The following is a 23,702-nucleotide window of genomic DNA, read 5'->3' on the forward strand; positions in this document are numbered from 1 at the left end:
TTAATCATTAAATTATTATTAGTCTAGATTACAAGGCGTTCCTATCTGCAGGACTTTTTACAGGGATTTTTTTTAAGTACGCCAATCCATAGACCGCCAGGACGAAACCACAACAATGCCATTCATTCGGCATGTTTAATTTCGCTGTATTAAGTTTAATTACTTCAAGATGTGCTTGACCAAACACAATGCGTGAACTATATATGGCGACATATATAGCATTTGATAGCAGTTAATTGCGAAATTATAACGTTTAAAATAAATGTCCACCCCCGCATGATATCATGGTAGCGCCCGGAAAGTCTAATCTACGCATGCGCGGTTCTCTGCACAAGATACACGAAATGGCGTCTGCTCCAGGTAAGAGCTGCGTGTAATCCATTGCAATATTACATGCCGTGTTAGCCTTTTTAAATCACACATGGGTGAGTTTAATTTCTTTAACCGGTTTAAGTAAGCGTAACATCCCATTATATGTGGGATACAACGCGGTTAACCAATGAAACAGTCCAGTATATTTACTAGTGGGCTTCGGTTTGGTAGCCGGTTATGTTTGCCTGCGTGTGGAAATGGGGGAGGGGATGGAAAAACTGCGGCATTTTGGATACTTATTGGCTGGGAGTGTATCCAAGCAGTCTTAGCAAATTTCACTCAAATGTAACTTTTATTATTATTATTATTAAGAGCTGATTTTATTTAAGCACCGTTTAATATACACTTGCTGTGCTGTTGCTTGGCAACGTTGAGCTCGGGGCTGAAAGGCGGGTCTAATTGTGATGATCCCGTTGTGTAGTAGAATAATCCGCTGTTGTTCTTAATCCTACATTTTAGTACAAACGCATCCCTTCCAACATCTGTTTAACAACGTGGACCAAACAGGATTATTTCACCTCCGTTCATTTTCATACTTCCTCAAGCCCATTTATGTGTACATTATGCTCATTGAAACGATCTCAACACTTTCTCTAGCTGTTGGAATATGATTTTGATTCAGTTCACCATCCATCAAAATATCTTTCATATATATTCCCTGCTCTTTATTTTAATAATTTTCATTAATTTCCCACAGATTACAGCAGTTACAGTCAGGCCGGAGGGCAGCAGGGGTATGTACATTGTTTGGCAACACATCTAATAGTTTTTGACTGTCTTATTGATCATTGTTCAAATTGAGCCATTAATAATCTGTTGGTTTTGATCAGCTACAGCTCCTACACGGCCCAGCCTTCGCAGGGTTACGGACAGAGCACCCAGGTAAACTCACCGCTTAAAATGTATCCATTTAATCATTGTAAACGCAGTAGGTATTCAAGTTATCTATTTTAAAGGATGTATGACTTTCTTCTGATGAACACAAATGAAGATTTTTAGAAGAATATTTCAGCTCTGTAGGTCCATACAATGCAAGTGAATGGTGGCCAGAGCTTTGAAGGTCCAAAAGCATATGAAGGCAGCATAAAGTAATCCATACAACTCCAGTGGTTTAGTTCATGTGTGGTTATCTGAAGTGATCCAGTTGGTTTTGGGTGAGAACAGGCCAAAATATAACCCCCCCCCCCATAAATCTTGACATCCACAGTCTCTTGGTAATGATTCATTTTAAGCTCGATAATGCTTCTTATAGCGTTCTGCGCATGCATCAAGCTCTAGGAAGTGTAATTGAGCTTGAAATCATGATTGTGCCTAGAGACTAAAATTGCAAAACCAAATCATATCACTTCAGAAGACATAGATTAAACCACGAGTCTTATGGATTACTTTATTTCTGCCATTTTTTGGAGCTTAAAATTGTTGGACCCCATTCACTTGCATTGTATGGAACTACAGAGCTGAAATATTCTTCTAAAAAATCTTTGTGATCAGCAGCAGAAAGTCATGCACATCTGGGTTGTCATGAGGGTGAGTAAATGGTGAAAGTTCACCCAAAAATGAAAAATCTCCTTGAGTGACTTATGCACTGTTTTGCTGTGTAGCAGTCATACGGTCAGCAACAAGGCTACAGTTCATACACCCAACCGGCTGATTCAACCTACTCTCAGAGCGCAGGCTCTTCAAGCACTTATGGCCAGCAGACCTATGGATCATCCTATGGACAACAGCCACCAGCCAGTGGTGTGTTAAATTTGACTTTGTTCTTTGCCATGATTTTTGTTTTACCTTTATCAATGTTGCAGTTGGTAAATGTAATTGGGTGCCAAAATGTTTGTAGTGCTCATTTTACTTGATTGAAATGTAATTCTACCCTCTCTATAGGTGCTTATAATGCCACTCCAGCAACACCACAGGGCTACACTCAGCCAGTGCAGGGATATGGAGCTGCTAGCTATGATACCTCCACAGCTGCTGCCTCTTCCACCAGCAGCAACCCAACCTCGTATACTGGGCAGGCCAGCTACGGAGCTCAGTCTGCATATTCTGGGTATGGCCAACAGCCTGCTTCTGCTGCACCACCCAGGTATCACACTACTCTGGCTAGAGTTAAAGGGATAGTTGACCCAAAAATGGGAATTCTGTCATTTACTCGCCCTCATGTTATACCTATGGGTTTCTTTCTTTGGAACACAAAAGGCAGGATGTTAGCTTCAGTCACCATTCACTTCCATTGTATGGATAAATAAAAAGATGTAATTAAAGTGAATGGTGTCTGAGGCTTTCTACCTAACATCTCCTTTTGTGTTCCACATAGTACATGACAGAATTAGTTACTCAGCTAATTATCCCTTTAATCATAGTCTCAAAGTCTTGATTTGTCATTGTTCACCATTGTTTATGATGGTGACCAGTTGTAATCACTGTATTTATTTTTTAAAGCAGTTACAGTTCTGGCAGCCAGCAGCCCTCTGGATATGAGCAGAGCTCGTATTCTCAGCAGCCCCAGCAAAGCTCTTACACTCAGCAACAGCAGGGAGGATATCAGGGCCAGCAAGGAGGCTACGGGCAGCAGAGCTCCTATAGCCAGCAGGGAGGATATCAACAAGCTCCTTCCCAGCAGCAACAGGCTCTGCCTTCCAGCTACCCTCCACCTTCTGGATCCTATGGACAGCCCCCTGCTAGCCAGTATGGACAACAGGGCAGCACTGGAAGCAGCTATGGCCAGTCAGATTACAAACCACCCAATCAGTATGGTAAGTCTACTATTTTTATTTTTTTGCTTTGTAAAACCTGGTAATGATTATATTAGTATGCTTGTAATTTGACAGGCTAATCATCTTAATTTTTTTATTTTTTTCGTAAAGGTAATTACAGGCAGGACCATCAGAATGGCATGGGTGGAAGCGGCTACTCGGGCCCTGAATCCGGAGGATATGGGGGCCCTGGAGAGGGCCGTGGCATGGGAGGGGGGGACCGTGGGCGTGGCCGGGGTGGGTTTGACCGGGGGATGATGCGAGGAGGTGGTGGCATGCGAGGGGGCATGAGCCGAGGAGGAATGGGGTAAGTGCTTGTTTGTATAGTCTCACCTTACCATCTTGTTTCCCCTTACAGACAGGAGCTGAAAAGAGGCCATACAGGGCTGAGAGATGTGCAGAATTATCTTTGGCAAGATTTTTCTTTGCTGAGCAAAATCCAGAAAACTGTTCCCAGTACTGAAAGCTATTTTAACCACTATAGTTTTCAGTTATATGATATTATATTGGTTGTTAAGAGAAATGTTGACAGCATAAACAGTTCTGTGATGCAGCTGTTTATTTGAAGGGATGCTAAATGTTTACAGTTTTAAAATCCTGCTGCTCTCAGCTCTGCCTCATTATGGCCAAAGGTAAGGTGATTGAGATTATGTACTATGGGGAAAAATATTTAGTTCCGTTTAAATCATTTATCGTAATTCATTCCTTTTGAGGGATCCTAATCTATAGCAAGACCTATTATTTAAACAATTAGATTGTGTAGGGACAAGATTTATAAGCATTACAGCAAGATTCAAAAGATGTGTGCTCTAGAATAGATGGTCTGAATATGACCATCAATGCATAGGGTGACCATTTAGGGGTAGGGCTGTCACAGTTATGAAATTTGGCTGTTGATTAATTGTCTGTTTTAGGCTTTTCACAATTGACAATTGTCAAACTAAAGGTGTATGTGTGCTTCATTCACCTTAAGTTATTTGTTCATATTTAACATGGAATCATATAATTGAAATAGGGATATATGATTTTCTTTATGGCTTTAAAGAGTTATTGCACAGGGGTAGAGTGACATGAAAAATAAGATTTTAAATATCAGAATGTTCAAATACTTAAATGTGCTGTTAGTGATTTTAGCCGTTCTAACTTCCATAAGACTGAGCCATTGATTTAGTCACGCCCCCTCTTTCCAAAACACTGTACTTATACCATTGAAACTGACACAACGCATGTTCCCATGGTTGTCAAACATAACAGTAGCGAAATAGTGCCCTTAACTGACAAATTATAAATTGGAATGTCATTAAGTTTCAGTAATTAGTTGCAACTGCAATACTATGAACGCACAAAATAATTGGCAGGCAGAGACCGTGGCCCGTGGGCACATTTTTGTTTGCTGTTTACAGAGTCTAGTGCTGTCACAGAGACTGGTGAGATCTAAAGACACTTATTTCAGTGATTTATTTAAGGGAGTATGAATTTTTTTTTTTTGCATACCTTTCCATGAAAAAATTGCTTGCAGGACCTTGAAAATATTTCTCTCTTTTTGGTCAACCTTAGTATTGGTCCATTTTACATTTACACAGTTGTTTTTGGAACCCAGCCAACATAAATGGCTATTATAATATATTACAATAATGCAATAGTAAAACAGTTTGTCCTAAATTCTTCACTTTCACATGTTATATTAAGGCTCCCCAATTATGAGGCAAGAGATTTATATGGAGATACTGTGTGTATTTGAAAATGTTTTCATTCTATCATCTCCACAGAAATGGAGAAAGCGGGCGTCTCTTCCTCTCTGTCTCTGCATGTCATTAACACTGTGTTTGAACCTACAATGATTAAGAACATTTGCAATTTACCTGAACATTAAAGTGAAACCGGAGTGCTTGGCATTCACTATCAAAAGCCTCACTTTTGAGTTTGGCGCAGTCCTCCGCAGACGGGGGCATGCATCAAAACTCTTCAGAAGTAGTAAATCCACATGCACTCTCCAGGAGCTGTTCACAATGCAGTAACACTGGAAAAATGACACAAAAACATCACATTTCTATATTAGCGTAAATGAGCTGATTTGAGTAGTGAAATTTTATTTGAATTGCACAATAATCGTGGTTAACTAAAATAATTGCAGTTAGATCAAATAACTGCAATCAGACAATTATTTAATAATCGTGACAGGTCTAATTTGGGTTAAATCCAAAAGGAGGGAATTTCAAAATCTCTCTGCAGATCAAACAGGTAGTTAGTTTCAAACTTATTCTGAATTGAGTTGGCCATATTTAACATTATATGAAATTAAGGGTATTTATGGTATTTTAGGACCAAGGTTTCTTTTTTTTTTCTTTCTTTTTTTTACTTTGAGTTTCAAAACAATATTACAAAAGGTCAAAACAAAACCGAACAATAAATAATCAACTAAATGAGAGAGAACAAATAAGTAAATAAATAAATGGATAAATAGCAGGCATAAAAAGAAAAGTCATGGAATAATTATGTAAAATAAAGTTATGCAACTGTGGCTTAATGGAGTAAACAGTGCACAGTCTGTATGATTAAAAAAAAAAAAAAAAAATCTGCTCTAGGTGAATGCTGGAGAAGAGATTCAATCTAGGTCAGATAATAAAATATTTTCCTTAATATATTGCTTAAGAGTCCCAAGCTTTATTGTACCATTTGGAAGAGCCTCTTAAGTAATTTATTTTTTTTATTATTTAAAAAAAAAAGAGGACATCCCGAATCCACTGTGTATAAGTTGGAGGCCTAGAATCCTTCCACCTCAGCAATATCAATCGTTTGGCTGAACATGATAAAAGCTATACAATCAGATTGCAGTTTTGTAAAGTTATATGACTCAGGAGTGATTCCAAAAATGGCTATCAGCGGACAAGGGGAGATTGTTCTGCCTAAGAAACCAGAAACTGTCTCAAAAATGGAGGCTCAGAACCTACTATGCTTTATACAGGACCAAGATTTCATAAAAAATGGGTAGCATTAACTCTACCAGCATCCAGTGGAAAATCAGTTAAATCTGCAAAGAGTTTGAAGATGATTCTAATAGATCTGGTTTGCAACAACACTTATATTAACCATATTGGTTCCCAAAGACAGCTTGTAAAGCTGCCAAAGGCAGGAGGTTAATGCAAACATATTTGAAAGTGAATGCAGTGACACTACATAAAACTGTTACTACAGAATGTCTTTGACCCTTTATTTTAATCTTCAGCTTCTGGTTTTAATTCAAAATATTTTATATAATAGGTTTACTTGTGCAGGCTTTTGGCGAATTGCATTTAAACTAAACCCTTATTAAGGTTACGCAAACTGTCAAAATACACTGCATTCATTTTCCCTCCTTGTGCAAAAAAAGGGTATGTTTTCTTTGATTTTGACATTTTATTTGACAACTTTCGATTGCAATTGTCTTGTGAATTATGAAACTTTTTCTTTAACATGCTTTGTCGCATTTATACGCTACAGGTTACAAAGTGAGAGCCATGTAAACACATCAAAACTTTTACAGTACCACTACTCAGTTCTGAGTCTGGGCCGGCAGCCTTTTCAAATGGGGACTTAAAGTTGGTGGTGTCAACATTTAAAGCGAAGAAGTGTTCCAAATGTGTTTTCCTACAGGAATGAATCATCTTTTTCAACAAAAGAAATATTGTAATTATCAGCATATACAAACTTTTTTCTCTTAAAAAAAAAAAAAAAAAAAAGCTTTTGACAGCATTTTTGCTTTGTGTAATTATTTCGTAAACATTTCTGTAAAGAGAAAAATGGTGTAATGGTGTACCTGCTTTTCTTTTTCATTTCACTGGAGTGCATGTACCAGCTTTATGTAAGCAGATTGTTTCAGATGCAGCCCAATATGTGCTACTTAAGCATTTGATGCAGTTGCCATAAGTGTTTGGGTCCTCAAGTGAGGGCAGATCCCCTTTAAGTATTTCATTTAATTTATAATTTGGTTGATTTCTTCAAGTAGTTTTAGTAGTGATACTGTGTAATCAAAATAATCTTCAGGAAAAATCAGTAGCAAGGCTGCATCTGAAACAATTAAACCCAATTTAAGTGTATTATATTTCTGGGGTTTTCCACCTACAATGGTAATAAAGATCAACCCTCACTTCTGCTTTATAAATATACAACCCCAAATACTGTTCAGCCACTAATGTAATTTAAATGAGTCAGGCCAAGAGTAAAGACATTGTAATGATAGAGTACCCCCAACTAAGTGTTACTCTCAGAAACATTGTATTTAGAAGGGGGGGTTAAGGGTGACTTGTTGGGGGTTTAAAGTTAGAACTGTATAAATTCCCCCATTGCCCCTTTTGTGGTACCGAAGTGGCTGTTTTAAGGGAAATCGCCTTCATATCTCCGCTTATTCCCCCCCCAGCATCGCTGGAGACAGAGGTGGCTTCAGTAAGCCTGGTGGTAAGTTTAATGAGAATCACAAGACCATACACTAGAATTCTCCAACTTTCATTGGTGTTTTTCTGAAGGGAAATATTTAATGCCTTGCAAATCTACACTGCCGGCTAGAATTTTAAGAGTTTTCAACTTTCATTGGTTGTATAGGAATGGTTCAGTCCTATTTTTATTGGTTAAAAAAAATCCTGAGTGTGGACTCCTTAAGTCAAAGCAGGTTATTTTACCCTCACTTAAGAGTTAATGGTAACCGGCCGACCCAGCCATGTGGTGTATCACCATTTCAGTGTTTCATACTTTTGAATTTTGTATGACATAAGGTGTGGAGTCCAATTTGGGTCCTTGGTTTTCAAGGGTTTTTGAATAATTTTTTTTCTATTTATCATGGCACACTGGAATAAAAACAAAAACATTAGGCAGCCTTTGAATAGTTTCCTTAATACTTTTTCTCAAACCACTCTTGGGTCAACAGCACCATGGTACTTTGTCTTTTTGAATGGTCAGAGCAAGTGTGCCGGGGCAGTCTTTACAAGCAAGTTGTAGCATTATGTTGTTAGGTGCTTTAGAAACCTAGCTTGTAAACTAACTTGTTTCTCAATTTCTCTTTCTCCTGGTGTCCATCTTGATGAAAATCACAACCAGATTCTGACATGGGTAAGTTTAGATTTCTGGATTGTTTTATTTGGCTTCCTCAATCCATTTCTCAGGCTTTTAACACCCTTTGTGTTGCACTTCTGCAGGACGGCCAGAGGAGCAAGATGATTCTGAAAATAGCACGATCTACATTACTGGGCTGACTGAGAACGCTACATTGGAGGAAATGGCTGAATTTTTCAAGCACAGTGGAATCATTAGGGTAACTTTACTCTTGCTCATTCAAATCCCACCCAGTATTAAACTGGTATATACCTTGTTCTGTGAAGTTTAGACTATGAACATGAATGGTACTTGAAATCATGTGGCATGTGGAGAGGTGTGCTATTATTTCTCTAAACTCCAAAACGGGTGGGAAAAAATCCCAGATTAACATTGAAGGGTGGATTTTGAGACAGAAGATCTTAGCAACTGCCTAGCAATCAATGAGAATACTTTAGCAAGACTTAAGAAATTATACAGACCTAGTAATCACTAAACATCAAAACTAAATCCCATAAAAATACAAATGGCTCATATGGAGTGGTGCATTTTTTTTCTCTCTCTCTCTCAGATAAACAAACGAACAGGCCTGCATGCCATCAACATATACACTGATAAAGATACGGGGAAACCTAAAGGTGATGCCACACTATCCTATGAGGAGCCTCCGTCTGCTAAGGCAGCAGTTGAGTGGTTTGATGGTAAGTTCTTCTAAAGGTTTTCCCTTGCGTATTTGTCTAGTCTTCATTTTAATGGTCATAATATTCTAATCCTCTTTTTACTTTCCCCTTTTTAGGCAAAGATTTCCAGGGAAAGAAGCTGAAGGTGTCCATGGCTCGACGGAAGCCCATGATGGGCATGATGCGTGGGGGCATGCCAATGAGGGGGGACCGAGGTGGCATGATGGGACGAGGAGGTGAGTTGTGAAAATTGTTAAAGTATTACTTATCACTGTAATAGAATAAACAGGATGGTAACGATGAGCTTACATTTATTATGCATTTGACGATGGAATTGGCTTTTCCACAGGAATGATGGGTCGTGGTGGGATGGGTAGAGGTGGTGATCGAGGAGGCTTCATGCCCCGTGGGGGTCCCAGGGGAATGGGCCGAGGAGGACCAACTGGAGCAAACATGCAGCAGAGGGCGGGTGACTGGCAGTGTCCAAATGCGTATGTATCGAAATTGGTCCTAGTGGTGTACCGATGAATACATGATTATATGTATCGCATTCAACCTCTAACTTGATGAATCTTGTATAAGTAATGCATTCAGTTTTTTTTTTTTGTAGGGGATGTGGAAACCAGAACTTTGCCTGGAGGATGGAGTGTAACCAGTGCAAGGCACCCAAACCTGAAGGCTTTGGACCTCCTCCCTTCCCTCCTCCAGGTTACTGTCTTTTTACACACATTGCAAGCATTATGCTGCCCTGCAAAGGCAAAACGCAGTAGCTGCACATTCAGGTCTCTTAGACTATGATCTGTCCTGTGATGGATGGGTTTCGTTCAACTATGCCCAGATTTTACGAAAAAAGAGTGAGACTTATCTGTGTGGCTGGACAATCAAAAAACTTAAGTCATCTTTCTCAGTTTTCAGTGTTGCCATAGTTACCTTTTTTCCCTCCCCTTTTTCTCCAAGTTTGGAATGCCCAATTCCCAATGTGCTTTTAAGTCCTCGTGGTCATGTAGTGATTCGCCTCAGTCCGGGTGGCGGAGGACGAATCCCAGTTGCCTCCGCGTCTGAGACCGTCAACCCGTGCATCTTATCACGTGGCTTGTTGAGTGTGTTGCCACGGAGACATAGCGCGTGTGGAGGCTTCGCCATCCACTGCGGCAACCACGCGCAACTCACTACGCGCCCCACCGAGAACGAACCACATTATAGCGATCACGAGGAGGTTACCCCATGTGACTCTACCCTCCTTAGCAACCGGGCCAATGTAGTTGCTTGGGAGATCTGGCTGGAGTCACTCGGCATGCCCTGGGATTTGAACTAGTGAACTCCAGGGGTGGTAGCCAGTGTCTTTTACCACTGAGCTACCCAGGCCCGGTAGTTACTGTGTTCTGACTTTGCAGGGCAGTATTTATTGTAGTTCACTGAATTGTGTATTCATAACTAAGAACAGTGCTGTTTCTGAGTTGTTCAGGTCCTTTAGATATTTGCATTTAAATTCTGTGATTTGTGTTTAATATTCACTAGCTGTCTTTTTGGCCTTCAGGGGGTGACCGTGGTCGTGGTGGCCCAGGAGGGATGCGTGGTGGCCGTGGTATGGATCGTGGTGGGCCAGGTGGACCCGGAGGCTTCCGTGGGGGTAGAGGTGGAGACCGTGGAGGCTTCAGAGGAGGCCGTGGCATGGACAGAGGTGGCTTTGGTGGAAGGGGTCGTGGAGGACCTCCTATGGATGACATGGGAAGAAGGGGGCGAGGAATGGGACCACCTGGCAAAATGGACATGAAGTGAGTATTGTGGTGCTTTTCTTTTGAGGCATGAGTGTTTTAATGAAAAATGTCTGTCCTTTAACAGAAAATGTATAATTATTTTATTTATATTTTTGCAGGGGAGACCATCGTCTGGACCGGCGAGAGAGACCATATTAAGAGACTCCTCGCTGACCTAAACCACCTGTCATTTTTCAAACTGTTTTAAACTTGTAATTCCATATTTATAAATGTTTAATATTGAACTCGTTACTGCTTTGCCGTTAGTCTTCATTGAATGTTTTATTTTATTTTTTAACTTGTGTTTTTGTACTCTATTCCGCTTTAGAACTGTCAGTGAAACCAAGTGCACATGTAAAATGCAGAGTGTTCAGTGTGCTATTTAGATTTGTCAGAATGGTCTAATGGAGTGTTAATTTGTTTTCTGTCATTGCTACAGTTAAAATGTGAGTGAATAAGGTAAAATGCCAAGACACTGATGCATATTATTAACAGTGTTAAAGGAATACTTAACCCAAAAATGAAAACATCATTATGCACTCACCTTTTATTTTTTTTTGCAGAAAGATCAGTGCTTTGGATTGTTTTGTTGATGTAACGTTGAAAAAAAAACCTTTTTCCAGATAACATGAAAATTAATGTGATCTAGGATCGTTATATATTGGATGTCATTGTAGAGACTGTAAGCTTCACAGCCTCGTTTTCATTCATGTCAAAAATCAAACTGCGCTACTGTGAATAAGGTCTATTAAAGAAAACAATGCTTAACTACATTTTATGACTGTGAATCACTGAGAGAAATAAAATGAATTCTACCTGTTATAGAATTGACATTCTTTTATGGTAGGAAAATTCTACACATAGTTTACTCCAAAAGGGTAACTGAATATAATGCATGTTGAAGATTAGTGGACAGACAGTAAATTAAGTTTGCTCACAAAAGCTGTTTTTATTATTATTGTACTGAAGCATCTCAGTTCAAGTAAAAGCAAAGCTTGCTCGTCTGGTAAAAATGGTTATGAAGAGTATGGGCAAAGGGGAATATCAGTGGCTAAGTTATTAAACCTGGAGTATGAGTTTTTGCCCTTTGGTAGATGGTGTAGGTGTTTTCATTTTGTGAAATCTTTTATACCTACTTGAATTAAATTGTTAAAATAAAGTGCATGTAATACAGATATTTTGAGAGAGATATCAGCTTGTTGATGACTAAGGGTGCATGGACATAGTTAACTGATGGGTCGATACTCTGTATGATGTTTTACTTTGTTTATATATATTGTCTATATAGTGTATACATCAGTTGTTTTTTGTTCTTTATTGTTTTGCAGTGTCTTATGATGCATTTACAGCCAAATTCTTATTCTCACAGTTATATTGTGAGATGGTTTAGGTGGTATTATTGTTTTATTACTGATTTTTTTATTTTATGATTGGAAGGGGAATAACAAGTTAAGTATGTCTGCGTACCATGAGTCCAAGACAAACTTCCCTTCTGAGACATTTCATTAATTTAAATATTATCACACAAAGCTATCCTATGAATTTTCTAAGCTTCTGAATATATCGCACATGTGGACTAAGTTTATGATGCTTTTATGCCGTTTTTGCCCTTTTTGAGCTAGACAGTGGTCATTATGGAAATGACCTGTGTGAATATTCTTCACTGTAGAAATGTACTATTCACAGTCAGCCATGATTAATTTAGTCCATGAGTGAAAAAATCCAATAACAGGACGGTTACTGAGATTAAGCAAGTAGTATTCAACTGGTCATGTGATTCTAATATGGCCGCCCCCATAAGGGGACCCTCTCCATGCCGAATAAAAGAGCTTTTATAAGGTTACTGATATGCCTGGAGTATTCATCTCTTGTTAGTGGTCATAATTTTATACACATGTCTCAAAATTACAATTAATTTCTTTAGGAGTAAAACCTTTTATTGAGGAAAAAAATTAAAGAGTGCACCTTTAATAACGACACAATTTTCATTTCCATCAGCTATTCCTCAAATTTCACTGTGGCGTCATCTTGTGGACAGTATAGTGGACTGCTTTTAAGGCATCTGTTAAAGTCATACTTAAAACCGAGAGAAAAAACACCGCTTACTCAAGCTATACCAAGTGCCGTCGCTTAATCCAAAGATTAGGAATCGAATCGATATCTGTTACAGCCATGCGTGTTATCAAGCTTATCTCGGGACACACGCTTCAGCTTATAAAAGCCTGTGCATCCTCGCATCCGTCCTCCTCACTAATGTCTTTGCGTCATATGGCAGATTCTGAGCAATCTGTGCGTCCATCTACGTCATCCACTGTGTTTCCCCTCAGTCCCATAAAATGTCCATCATATCTCTGCGAAGCGCCGCCTCTCCTCACTGTGACCGCAAATTTGACTCGTCGCTCCTGCTCTTAACGTGTTGCGTGAATGCGAAGGCACGCGCAAGGTGTCTCGTGCGCTATCCGCAGCGGTGAGGCAGCATCACTCCACCAAAACATCCGTCTCCGCAGTTGAATCTACCAGCAGCGGTGACCGGTTAATATGACCGAGCTGGCGGTGCGGACCCTTCCGTCTCCTTCAGGTGTGCAGGGTCCTGGCCCGGACACCTATAAAGGATGGCTCTTTAAATGGACCAACTACCTGAAGGGTTACCAGCGCCGGTGGTTTGTCCTTAGCAACGGCCTCCTGTCATACTACAGGTACGTTCGCACGTTACTGCGTTTGATTTGACACTGCATTGACTTTGCTTGTGTAACCCGTTTCACCCAGGCTGAAAATCATATGGTGTTGTTTTATGGGACAGGGCGCTCAGAGTTGCTCAGGAGTTTTAATTGAAAGGCCTCTTGCTCATGTTGGCACTTGTGTGCGCAGGTAATAATTGATAGGTCACACCACTGTAATGTAATGTCTCAGCTGGCTGTGCTGTAAACAATGCACCTCCTGTTTATAATTAATTAGTAATGGGGATATCTGAAGCGTCTAGCCCAGATCAAGTTCCCACCCGTGATTTTTCAAGGGCCTCACTGAGCATCATTATAACATTACAGGGTTGGGAGGGTTACTTTTAAAATGTATTACACTACAGATTACAGAAAACATGCTGTAAAATGTAATTTGTAACGTATTTGGTTAGATTACTCGTCTGTAACGTAATCTAAATATTAGATTTTTTCATTGTTTTTGACAATAAACAAGTAAATAAGGTGCAAACAATGTGGTGCTGTAACCGATTTTAGCCGCTCTACTTCCACGAGACTGAGCTGTTGGATTAGCCACGCCCCTTCTTTCCAAAACCCTCACCCCAATGATACCAAATGAGTTTAATTTAGGCCGACGTCGTTCAGAAACGGTTGTTAAAACAACAGCAGCAAAATAGCGCCCTCAACTGACAACTGTTATGAACAACATGGCATAAAAATAGCATTAAGCCTCAATAAAAAACTTTTTGCTGAAACTAAAACACTATGAGAAGGTGCAAAATGACTGACGGGTCAAAAGCGTCAGAGACCACGGACCACAGACACATTTTTGTTTGCTGTTTACAGAGCCTAATGTTGTCACAGAGACAGGTGAGTTATCTCACGACACTTAGTTCAGTGATATCTTTCAGGAAGTAGGAAAAGTTTTTGCATACCTTTCCATGAAAAAATCACTCACAGCACCTTTAATAGAATTCATTATAAAATATAATTGCGCCTGATAAAAGGGGCATGTAAGGGCTAGAAATAAAATTTTTGCTTGGCATAAAGTAGTGCTGCACGATATGGAGAAAAAATGCGATATGCGATAAGTTGTTGGCAAATGTATGCAATATGATAATCCAATTGTTGATGTCATCAGCGCGCGTGGACCATCAGAACCCCTACCGCCCAAATAAACTGAAGTTTATTGGAATAAAAAAAGTACCATCGATCCCAAAATTCACAAACATAGTTCCAAATTTCATATAGACTGTGTATAATATAACATTTCACCATTAGCTTTGTAGTGGATATTAAATTCATCTTCAATTATTTTTATATTTTTGTAAGAATTATATGAATATGAAGTTCATTTCACCATATTGTGGGATATCCTAAAATAATCAGTGTTGTTACATATTTTATTAATTTGTTTATGTTGTAATTCATGTTCGTATTGAATTCAAAATAAATTCATTCAAAGTGGGAACTTTTATTTTTATGTCCAGAAGCGCTTGCTGTAAACGTTCAATTTCTGCATTGGTTTAATGTGCTTGTTTTCAGACCGTGCTGAGCTTGAGACTGAGCGGAATGATTTCACATGACAATCCATTAATAGAGCGCAACAGTGACCACCCACTTTTTCAGCCGTTTGGGTTCCGGAAGTATTTTCCCCATTCATTTCTTCCATAGACTTTTAATAAAATCCTTCATGAAAGAGTTGTGTAAAAGAGCCATGAACCAGACCAACCAGCTCTGAGGTGAATCACAAGATCACGAACTTTGTTTTGAGGCAAAAAAGTATTTGAAAATCGGATATAAAGACAAAGGGACAAGACTGTGTACTTATCGGGTTTCATGAGGGCACGGACTACAATCCCATGAAGCATTGCGAATGAAGTCATTGAATAAAATACGATGGGAATATATAAAACTATTGATTTTAGGTTGTTGTTTATAAGTACAGAAACCATGTATTTCACGATTATTGCAAAATATCCCAATATGTACAAATATATAAGTAGTTTATGGGTGAAGGGAGACCGACTTGATTACGTCATTCACAGTGCATCATGGGAGTGCGTGGTCGCTCCAAGGCACGTTTCGTGGGTTTCGTTGGCCGCGGTTCTCTGATTGGTTGATCTTTCTCTGGTGTACCATGGGTAATGTAGTTGTTTACCATGGATTCCGCTATCGAACATGATTTTTAAACAATGAAGTTGAAATAATGCAGATGGATGGCTTCAGTGGAAGCATATACCATAGATGAACAACCTTATATCTGTCTTTAAAGGTTTATAAGTTATTGTTGAAAATTAATTCATCTGTGGGATAAATGAATGGGATTTTTACTTCTGGAACCAGACTGTTGTGCTCTATTGAAACCCATCCTTTGATATATCCATACAGATCCACAAAGGCCAATAAACAAGCCGAGTTTGGATGTGTATACTGGTGTCTGGTCTCATAATTATCTGCACACGTGCAGTGTGAAAGTACAGGACAGCGGCGGTTACAGCTACAAATTGTGACACGCTCCATCATTTGAGTCAGCGCCTATGCACACTGCACGCACACACACCAAGTGACAATTGCGCTCCCATTCTATTCTCTGCTATCTGTGTCACCTTGAATTTACTGTATTAAAATCATTCCGTTATCACAAGCTTTTGTGATATGCATATCGCAATATTTCGATAAATTAGATATATTGTGCAGCTCTAGCATAAAGCTAAATGTTCGCAATAAAAATTTAAACAAGGTTAACTCCTTTTGCTGCTCCAAATTTACTTCGAAACTCCGCAGACTGTACACATCGACATCTTGTTTTGATCGTATGAAGTTCTTCAATGGCGTCAAAGCCACCTTTTCACTCATAACAGTGTGAGTGCGCCCTCTGTCTGCACGTATGAATTTAGCCAAAGTCTTTTTAGCAAGTCAGTCCACTCGGCGGCTATCTTTGGAACGCTCTCGGGCCGCTGTTTTTCTATGTAAACAAGCGGCATACAAGTGCAGCTCCTATCTACTTGAATGGGGAAAGACTGAAATCTCAAAAATGGTTGGTCAAGATTACAATCAAAGAATATATTTCAAATCAGCAGTAAAATCTGACAACACTGGTATCATAAAATGTGCTTATTTACCTTAGCAAACGCTAAAAAAATGAAAAAAAGTCCGGGCTTTTATAGCTAATGCACATGCGCATGCTCGAGTTGATTGACAGGTGATGTCTGCATCTAAAAGGTATTTGGATTTTTTACCTGTAAGGCGGGACTTCCTTTCTACGTTGACCGTTCCAATTTCTTCCTTTAATTTTAATAGAAGTGGCTCGTCTCTGCTAAATAGTCTCTGATGTAATACATCATAAGAAAGTGTTTTACTGCTGTTCAAAGTACGCTCCTCAAATCGCATCATTTATGTAGATAAATGTTTTCCAACTGAATAAACTAAATATGAAATGAAATAAATTACAATAAATTCAAGTAATCTTTTCAGTAATCAAAATGCTTTTTGAATGTAACTGTATTCTTATTACCAACGATTTAAGTTGTAACTGTAGTGGAATAAAGTTACTCATATTTTGTATTTTAAATATGCAACGCCGATACATTTATCATGTTACTCCCCAACCCTGAACATACAGTTGTGTGTGAAAATCCCAGGAGATCAGCAGTTACAGAAATACTCAAACCAGCCCGTCTGACACCAACAATCATGCCATGGTCAAATCACTGCGATCACATTTTTCCCCATTCTGATGGTTGACGTGAACATTAACTGAAGCTGCTGACCCATATCTGCGTGATTTTATGCACTGCACTGCTGCCACATGATTGGCTGATTAGATAATCGCATGAATAAGTGTACAGGTGTTCCTAATAAAGTGTTTGGTGAGTGTATATACTGTATATATAATGCATTAATATTAATATCAGTATAACTACATATTAAAATAAATACTGCAATTCTGCCTTATAACGTCTGAAAATTGTTTGGAATATTTAGAGTTCATTTTCTAAACAACAAGGGTTTATGACAGCCAACATTTAAATGATTATATCTGGAACAAGCTTTCATTTTTATGTTAGTGCATAAAATTCTAAATGTGATTTTGGGTCAAATGTGACTCAAAATGACCACAAATACGTAAGGGATAATGTACAGTCAGCAAGTTGTTTTCGCAAAATAATCCCCCGACAGGGTGATCAGGTGATCTTGTATCACCCTGAAGGGGTTTCTTTTTTCAAAAACAACTGGCTGACTGTATAGTATCCCGCTTAATACATGGGTACTAAATAAATAAATAAATGGACATTAAATATTGATTTCCTTTGAAATTAGGTAAATATGTGAGAAGATATTTTGTAAATAATCACCATCTAACTGCTCATTATCCATCTTATTACAAGACTACTTGCCAAATAAATATGTAAATGAACATGAAGTATTGATTTGAGTTTAAATTATTATTAGCTGACTTGTAGAGATCGCAGAGTGACACAAGAATTTGTAAAGATGACTTGCTATACCCTGAGACCAGTCTGATACAACTTAATCCCCGGATGTGCGGTTTTCAGAAATATCAGACCACTAGGCACCATTGACCAATCAGAATTGAGTATTAATGAGACCCGTGTAATAATCTCAGATATCCAGCAATTAATCAGTCTGGCTGTTAAATATCGATCTATCAGTGGTCTAATAGTTTATTTATGTGGATCTGCAACTGTGTTAGAAATGTTTTTACCTAGCTGCCCCTTTGTGTATGTGTGTTTGTTTATATGTAAATTTGCCTTAAGGACTCAAGCAGAAATGGCACACACCTGCCGTGGCACGATTACCTTGGCAACGGTGCACATAGAAGTGGGTGACACCTGTCACTTTGTGTTAACAAGTGGAGGGCGGAGCTACCACCTGAAGGTCAGTTCAGAGGGCGAGTGCCAGCGATGGGTTTCTGCTCTGCAACAGGCTAAAGCCAATGCCACTCAGATGATGCATCATTCAGGTGAGATCTACCTCAGTTCACAAGCATTTTGAGCATTCAAGGTCATCACACCAATTTGTTTTGACGTTCATGCTTTAAAGGGATAGTTTAAAAAGAAAAAACAATAACCAAAGTGCACATGTTAGAAGAGGTTAAAAACATGAATAGGCTACACACTAAAATTATTTCCTTTATGAAATAGGCTTTACTTTATCCTAAATGTAAAGATTGTCACCATACAGTCTTCTGATTGATTTAATCAAATCATTAATATTTGAGATTCCTCTCTATTTCTAGGACACTAATCAATCAAATATAATAAAATTTGACCATGTTAACTCCTTTGTACGAAAGGTCAGATTTACTTGCTTCCATTAACCCTTAAATGTGACATCAGGTCTTTAGGGACTTGGGACCTCATTTCACCCCCTCTACCTCATTAATTATTTTTGGAGTTGTGCCCCCACCTCTTTAGTATTATTCAATCTATCTCTTCTAAATAGTGTAACACACACACACACACAAAAAGCACCAAAACTTCAATAATTCAAAAAAGTGTAAGTACCAAAAGTGCATAGAGACCCGAGGTATGTAATAGTGTGTGTGGTTTTTTTTCCTTTGTTTTTTGCACTTCCATAAATGATATTTTTTTATTATTATTTAATGTCTAGTTTACTATCACAGAATATCTATTTCCTTGTTTATTACAAAGAAATTAGTACTATATTCATACAAATACATACCATATCACGTTGATTTACTATGCAACAATGATAAATGATCAGAATCCCATATTCGTGTACACATAAATATTATACACGCTGTTTCTTACTCAAGGTGGTGCTGTTGTTTCAGTGATTGACATTGCTATTTGATGAAGAAATAACATGGAAGTAAACTATAGCAAGTGTAACACATGAATAGTACGATATGACTATTGTCATTTGGGTGTACTACTGAAATTATGTAAGTTGTTCATCTATTTAGACTCAATTAGTATCTGAGAAAATACTTATGTGTAACTTATGTGTAGATTATGTGTATCTTATGAGGTATGTGTAGCTTAATGTGTGTTTGACAGCCAGTTGTGTCTCAGGAAATTTCAGTGTGAAAGTAATGAGTCCTGTTCTGATTTGTTGCTTTTTATCTTTGATATATGAAAAATAAAACATCAAAATATATTTTATTATTTTCTAATTGTCTTGAAAATATTTTTGAAAAATGTTACACTATCTGGGCATTTTGTAGATCCATTTTTGAGAGATATACGTCCCTGAGTCTCTAAAGACCCAAATATGTAAGAGTGTTTGTTGAAATTTGCATGGATTTAAGGGTTAAAGCACACAAAATGCTCTTTGGAACATTCTCAAATTATGCTTGTTATGCTGATAATATAATTTATAATATAAATGATAATTCATAGTATCATTACATTTTAAGTGGTCTCAGATGTTTGACCCCCAATAGTTTCCTACATTCTAAACTTCTGGTGTCTGAAGTAATCATCAAAAACACAAACCACTGTGAACTAGCTGCTCTCATGCACTCACAAACTCACAATGCTATTCCTTTAAAGAAATGTCAATTTGCAGGGGAAAAAAATACTGAAAAAATTAAAGTGAACACTAGTGGTGAAGTTTGAGAATGTGTTATAATATGGATGTTAGGCATGGGCAGCAGAGTAGAGAATAAATCAGAGACTCATATCTGTATTGAAATATCATCCTAAGGGTGGGAAGAGAGGAATAGGGGTAAAGCAGATTTAAATAGGGAGAGCTAGAGCGGCTTGCTTGAGTAGTCTTTTTACTACTCAAATTTGAAGAAACAGAAAAGAAAAGAAACTTTCTCTCTCTGTTTTATATATAATTGTAATATATATATATATATATTATTACAATTTAAGTTTCAAGCTTTGTCCTTATAACATCTTGTTTGAAAGATTCATGACATTTTCGACCAAATGCCACAAGGGGGTGCCATTGTTCATGAATTTTGAAGGCTGTTTTTTCCCTTTGCATTTGAATACACATAATGCACAAAACATACAGTAATGTTATTTTGTCCCTGTGAAAAGTGCTGTGTTAAATGTGTTTATTATGCTTAGATTAAATTTGCTAGACAGGTTTTGAGATTCATTGCTCTACTGTTTGATATTTGGAAATACATTGCTTATTACCGTAAATAGCCTAAGACCAGACTCTTATAAGACCACTGTGCTAACAGCCTATATCTTTCACATATTAATTGCAAAGGTAGCTGATATTTTGTTTTCAGGAGTTCTGACCTTTCCAATAGTTTAATACGTACATGGGCATTATTGTTGTTAAATTTTTTTACATCACTGAATTATTATTTGCATCTGCTGCTGAATGAAGCAAGGAGCTCTAAAATAGGAATGAAGTGACAAACATGTTAGCTCCGCCCACTGAGCAGGATGGAGAGGGTGAGGGAAAAAGAGGGAGGGTGAGAAGGGAAAAGGAGTGAGAGAGAGAGAGATGAGAGAGATGGGAGGGAAGCTTCGAGGGTGCCTGAAGAGACTAAGAAGGAACGTTGCTGTATGTTTTCATTCAAGAAGATTTTGACATCATCTTCACTGAGAATTGCACAAGACTTTCCTTCTGTGTTTGTTCTATTTATCAGCAATTAGTCAAGAAAAGGTAGGAAAAATCATTTAAATGTTTGAATGCAATTTGTGTAAAAGCATGATTTTCCCTTTGTCTCAATGGAAAATAGGTTCAAAGGGCCATGCGCAAAGTTTATAGACATGCATGTCTTTTAGTAATTATGTGCCAAATTTGTCATGTTTTTAAGTCTTTAAATATTTTTAAGGGTCTTATTTTACTACTTTATCAATGCATTTTGTGGGACAGCCTATTTTATATTCTAATAAACGGAATGTGCTTCAATTTCATCTGAGTTCTTTATGGAGTCTCTTTCTGTCATCAGTTATGTAATTCAATGTGTTTTCATAGATACTTTGAAGTACATTGTGGAAACTTCCTCTACCTGTGTAAGTCCCAATGTAATGTAATAGAAATGTTGATTTGTTTATGTTTCTGTGTTTGCTCATGTTTGCATGTGGCTAGCTCTTCTTTCAAGGGCCAAATGCATTTAGTGCTTACTAAGTCTCAGGATTTGGATGCTGTACAACTTCTTTGTCAGGGTTAATAGGCTGGTTACTCATGGATATATTGTAGTTATGTCATTCAGATGCAGTCTTGGGTTAAATACAATTCCCCACCTTTAAATAGTGAGTTCAACAATCTATAATTTTGATGAATTACTCGCATGTGCCATTCCCCATCAGATATTTTTCCATCAGTTAAAATGTGTTCACCTTTCCTTGTGGTGCTACTGATAGCATGTTGCGCAAGCAAACTCTGCAAGAAGGGTATAGCTGCAGGCATAGCTCCAAAAAGGGGCGTGAGCTTCAAATAGCCATTAAAGATATAGGGAGCCTCTAACCTAACCCTATCCCTAACCTAAACACTTTTGGAGTAACCCCACCCTCTTTTGGAGATTCCGCCCCCATTTGGAGGTCTCCGGCATGCAGCTTTACCTACTTGAACTCTACGGGTTCTTTTGGTTTCTGGTCCTGTGGAAACCAGGAAGTATTTGTGTTCACATAAACAATGGAGTGCACGATTCAGAGGTTGCATTTTCACTTTAAAATGACAGTTTTACTCCACTAATGGTTAAGTTAAGAGTTAGGGGGTAGAATTAATAAAAAATTCATTCCTGTTCACTGTATTACATCATTTACAACTAAAAAATAAAAGTAGTTTTTGGCGCCACCCTGTGGACATTTCACCTCAACAGCACTTCCAGCTTCGGCAACTGGGGACAGTGTTTAGAATTCCATTATGCATAGACCGATTTCTGCAGCAGAACTTTCAAACTTCTGTTGCTAAATTCACAGTGTGATTAGTCTGAAGTTTAATACTTTGGCGTAGAGGTCAGTTTAAATCCATAATCCAAAGTATGAGCAATAGAAATAGTAATGCTTGTGTTTCTTGCTGCATCCACCGCAATGTGGTAACAATGATTCTTTGAGGTTGGTCCCTCAGCACTTCATTAGTGTACAGTTGTGTGAGGTACTTACAACACGATGCAGATCAGATTATCTGTGATAAAAAGCAAGCCGGCTGATGGACCAAATTGGATTGTCAAACAGCTGCTGAGCTTTACTGTCGCTTGGTTTCAAATACCTTTTCAGCTTTCTAATTTCTTCCTTTGTTTTCTGTTCCTCTTTATCTCTTCACTCCATTCATCCAAATATCTTTCTTCTTCATCTTTTTTTTTTATTATTATCCCCTTTTCTCCCTAGTTTGGAATGCCCAATTCCCACTACTTAGTAGGTCCTCGTGGTGGCGCGGTTTCTCACCTCAATCCGGGTGGCGGAGGACAAGTCTCAGTTGCCTCCGCTTCTGAGACCGTCAGTCCGCGCATCTTATCACGTGGCTCACTGTGCATGACACAGCGGAGACTCACAACATGTGGAGACTCTTGCTACTCTCGGAGATCCACACACAACTTACCACGCGCCCCATTGAGAGCGAGAACCACTAAGCACGACCACGAGGAGGTTACCCCATGTGACTCTATCCTCCCTAGCAACCGGGCCAATTCGGTTGCTTAGGAGACCTGGCTGGAGTCACTCAGAACGATTCGAACTCACGACTCCAGGGGTGGTAGTAAGCATCAATACTTGCTGAGCTACCCAGGCCCTCAATATATATCTTTCTTCTTACACAATTTTCTCTGTACCTCCAATTATCTCTTGCTTCCATGTATTTTATCTGCCTTGTTCTCAGTGATGTTGCTAGTAAAGGTGTGGTTAGACACAGATGAGTCATTTTCTCTCTAGCAGATCAAGGTGATTTCTGATTGATTCTCCAGCGCTGGTGCTTTTCCTCTTGCACACACTGAGGTTGAGCAAGCCGCTCTAGCTCTCCCTGTTTAAATCTGCTTTACCCCTATTCCTCTCTTCCCACCCTTAGGATGATATTTCAATACAGATATGAGTCTCTGATTTATTCTCTACTCTGCTGCCCATGCCTAACATCCATATTATAACACATTCTCAAACTTCACCACTAGTGTTCACTTTAATTTTTTCAGTATTTTTTTCCCCTGCAAATTGACATTTCTTTAAAGGAATAGCGTTGTGAGTTTGTGAGTGCATGAGAGCAGCTAGTTCACAGTGGTTTGTGTTTTTATGCGAGAATGTGTTGTTTAGCATTAAAAGCAAGAGCTCATGAACGCACAGCGGATGCCAAAATTTGCCCATTTGTGAGTTTATGAGAGAAGAGCGATGTCTGATTCATGAGTGAATCATTCTTTTGAGTCTTGAGATCTTTTCAGTTGATTCAGTTAATAAAAAAGGTCTGAATTATTCTGTCACTTAAAAAAAG

The 23,702-nt window shown here is 38.5% G+C and overlaps 2 protein-coding genes across 2 annotated transcripts in view; both read left to right on the forward strand.

The window, feature by feature from the left end:
- The first annotated feature begins 344 nt into the window (after positions 1–344).
- On the forward strand, positions 345–11,399 carry LOC127433604 (RNA-binding protein EWS-like). Its single transcript, XM_051685638.1, has 16 exons — positions 345–360; positions 1,070–1,106; positions 1,203–1,254; positions 1,977–2,112; positions 2,254–2,455; positions 2,812–3,125; positions 3,237–3,432; positions 7,522–7,574; positions 8,190–8,207; positions 8,294–8,409; positions 8,761–8,890; positions 8,986–9,105; positions 9,219–9,360; positions 9,480–9,577; positions 10,407–10,644; positions 10,746–11,399. The coding sequence occupies exons 1-16, from the start codon at positions 345–347 to the stop codon at positions 10,783–10,785; spliced, it is 1,908 nt and encodes a 635-aa protein (XP_051541598.1). The 3' UTR covers positions 10,786–11,399.
- Positions 11,400–12,970: 1,571 nt separating this feature from the next.
- LOC127433868 (oxysterol-binding protein 2-like) overlaps positions 12,971–23,702 on the forward strand; it is a 33,014-nt gene continuing 22,282 nt past the window's right edge. Inside the window, exons 1-2 of the mRNA XM_051686160.1 lie at positions 12,971–13,322; positions 18,104–18,309. Of these exons, the coding sequence (XP_051542120.1) occupies positions 13,165–13,322; positions 18,104–18,309 (364 nt within the window). The 5' untranslated portion in view covers positions 12,971–13,164. The remainder of the gene's footprint in view (positions 13,323–18,103; positions 18,310–23,702) is intronic.

The sequence above is a fragment of the Myxocyprinus asiaticus genome, chromosome 43 (assembly GCF_019703515.2).
Source record: "Myxocyprinus asiaticus isolate MX2 ecotype Aquarium Trade chromosome 43, UBuf_Myxa_2, whole genome shotgun sequence".
NCBI lineage: Eukaryota > Metazoa > Chordata > Actinopteri > Cypriniformes > Catostomidae > Myxocyprinus > Myxocyprinus asiaticus.

Bases quoted from the DNA above. Each gene is read 5' to 3' on its own strand.
- LOC127433604 (XM_051685638.1), top strand. The intron at 3,126-3,236 runs GTAAGTCTACTA...TTTTTCGTAAAG, and splicing joins CAAACCACCCAATCAGTATG to GTAATTACAGGCAGGACCAT. The intron at 9,361-9,479 runs GTATGTATCGAA...TTTTTTTTGTAG, and splicing joins GACTGGCAGTGTCCAAATGC to GGGATGTGGAAACCAGAACT.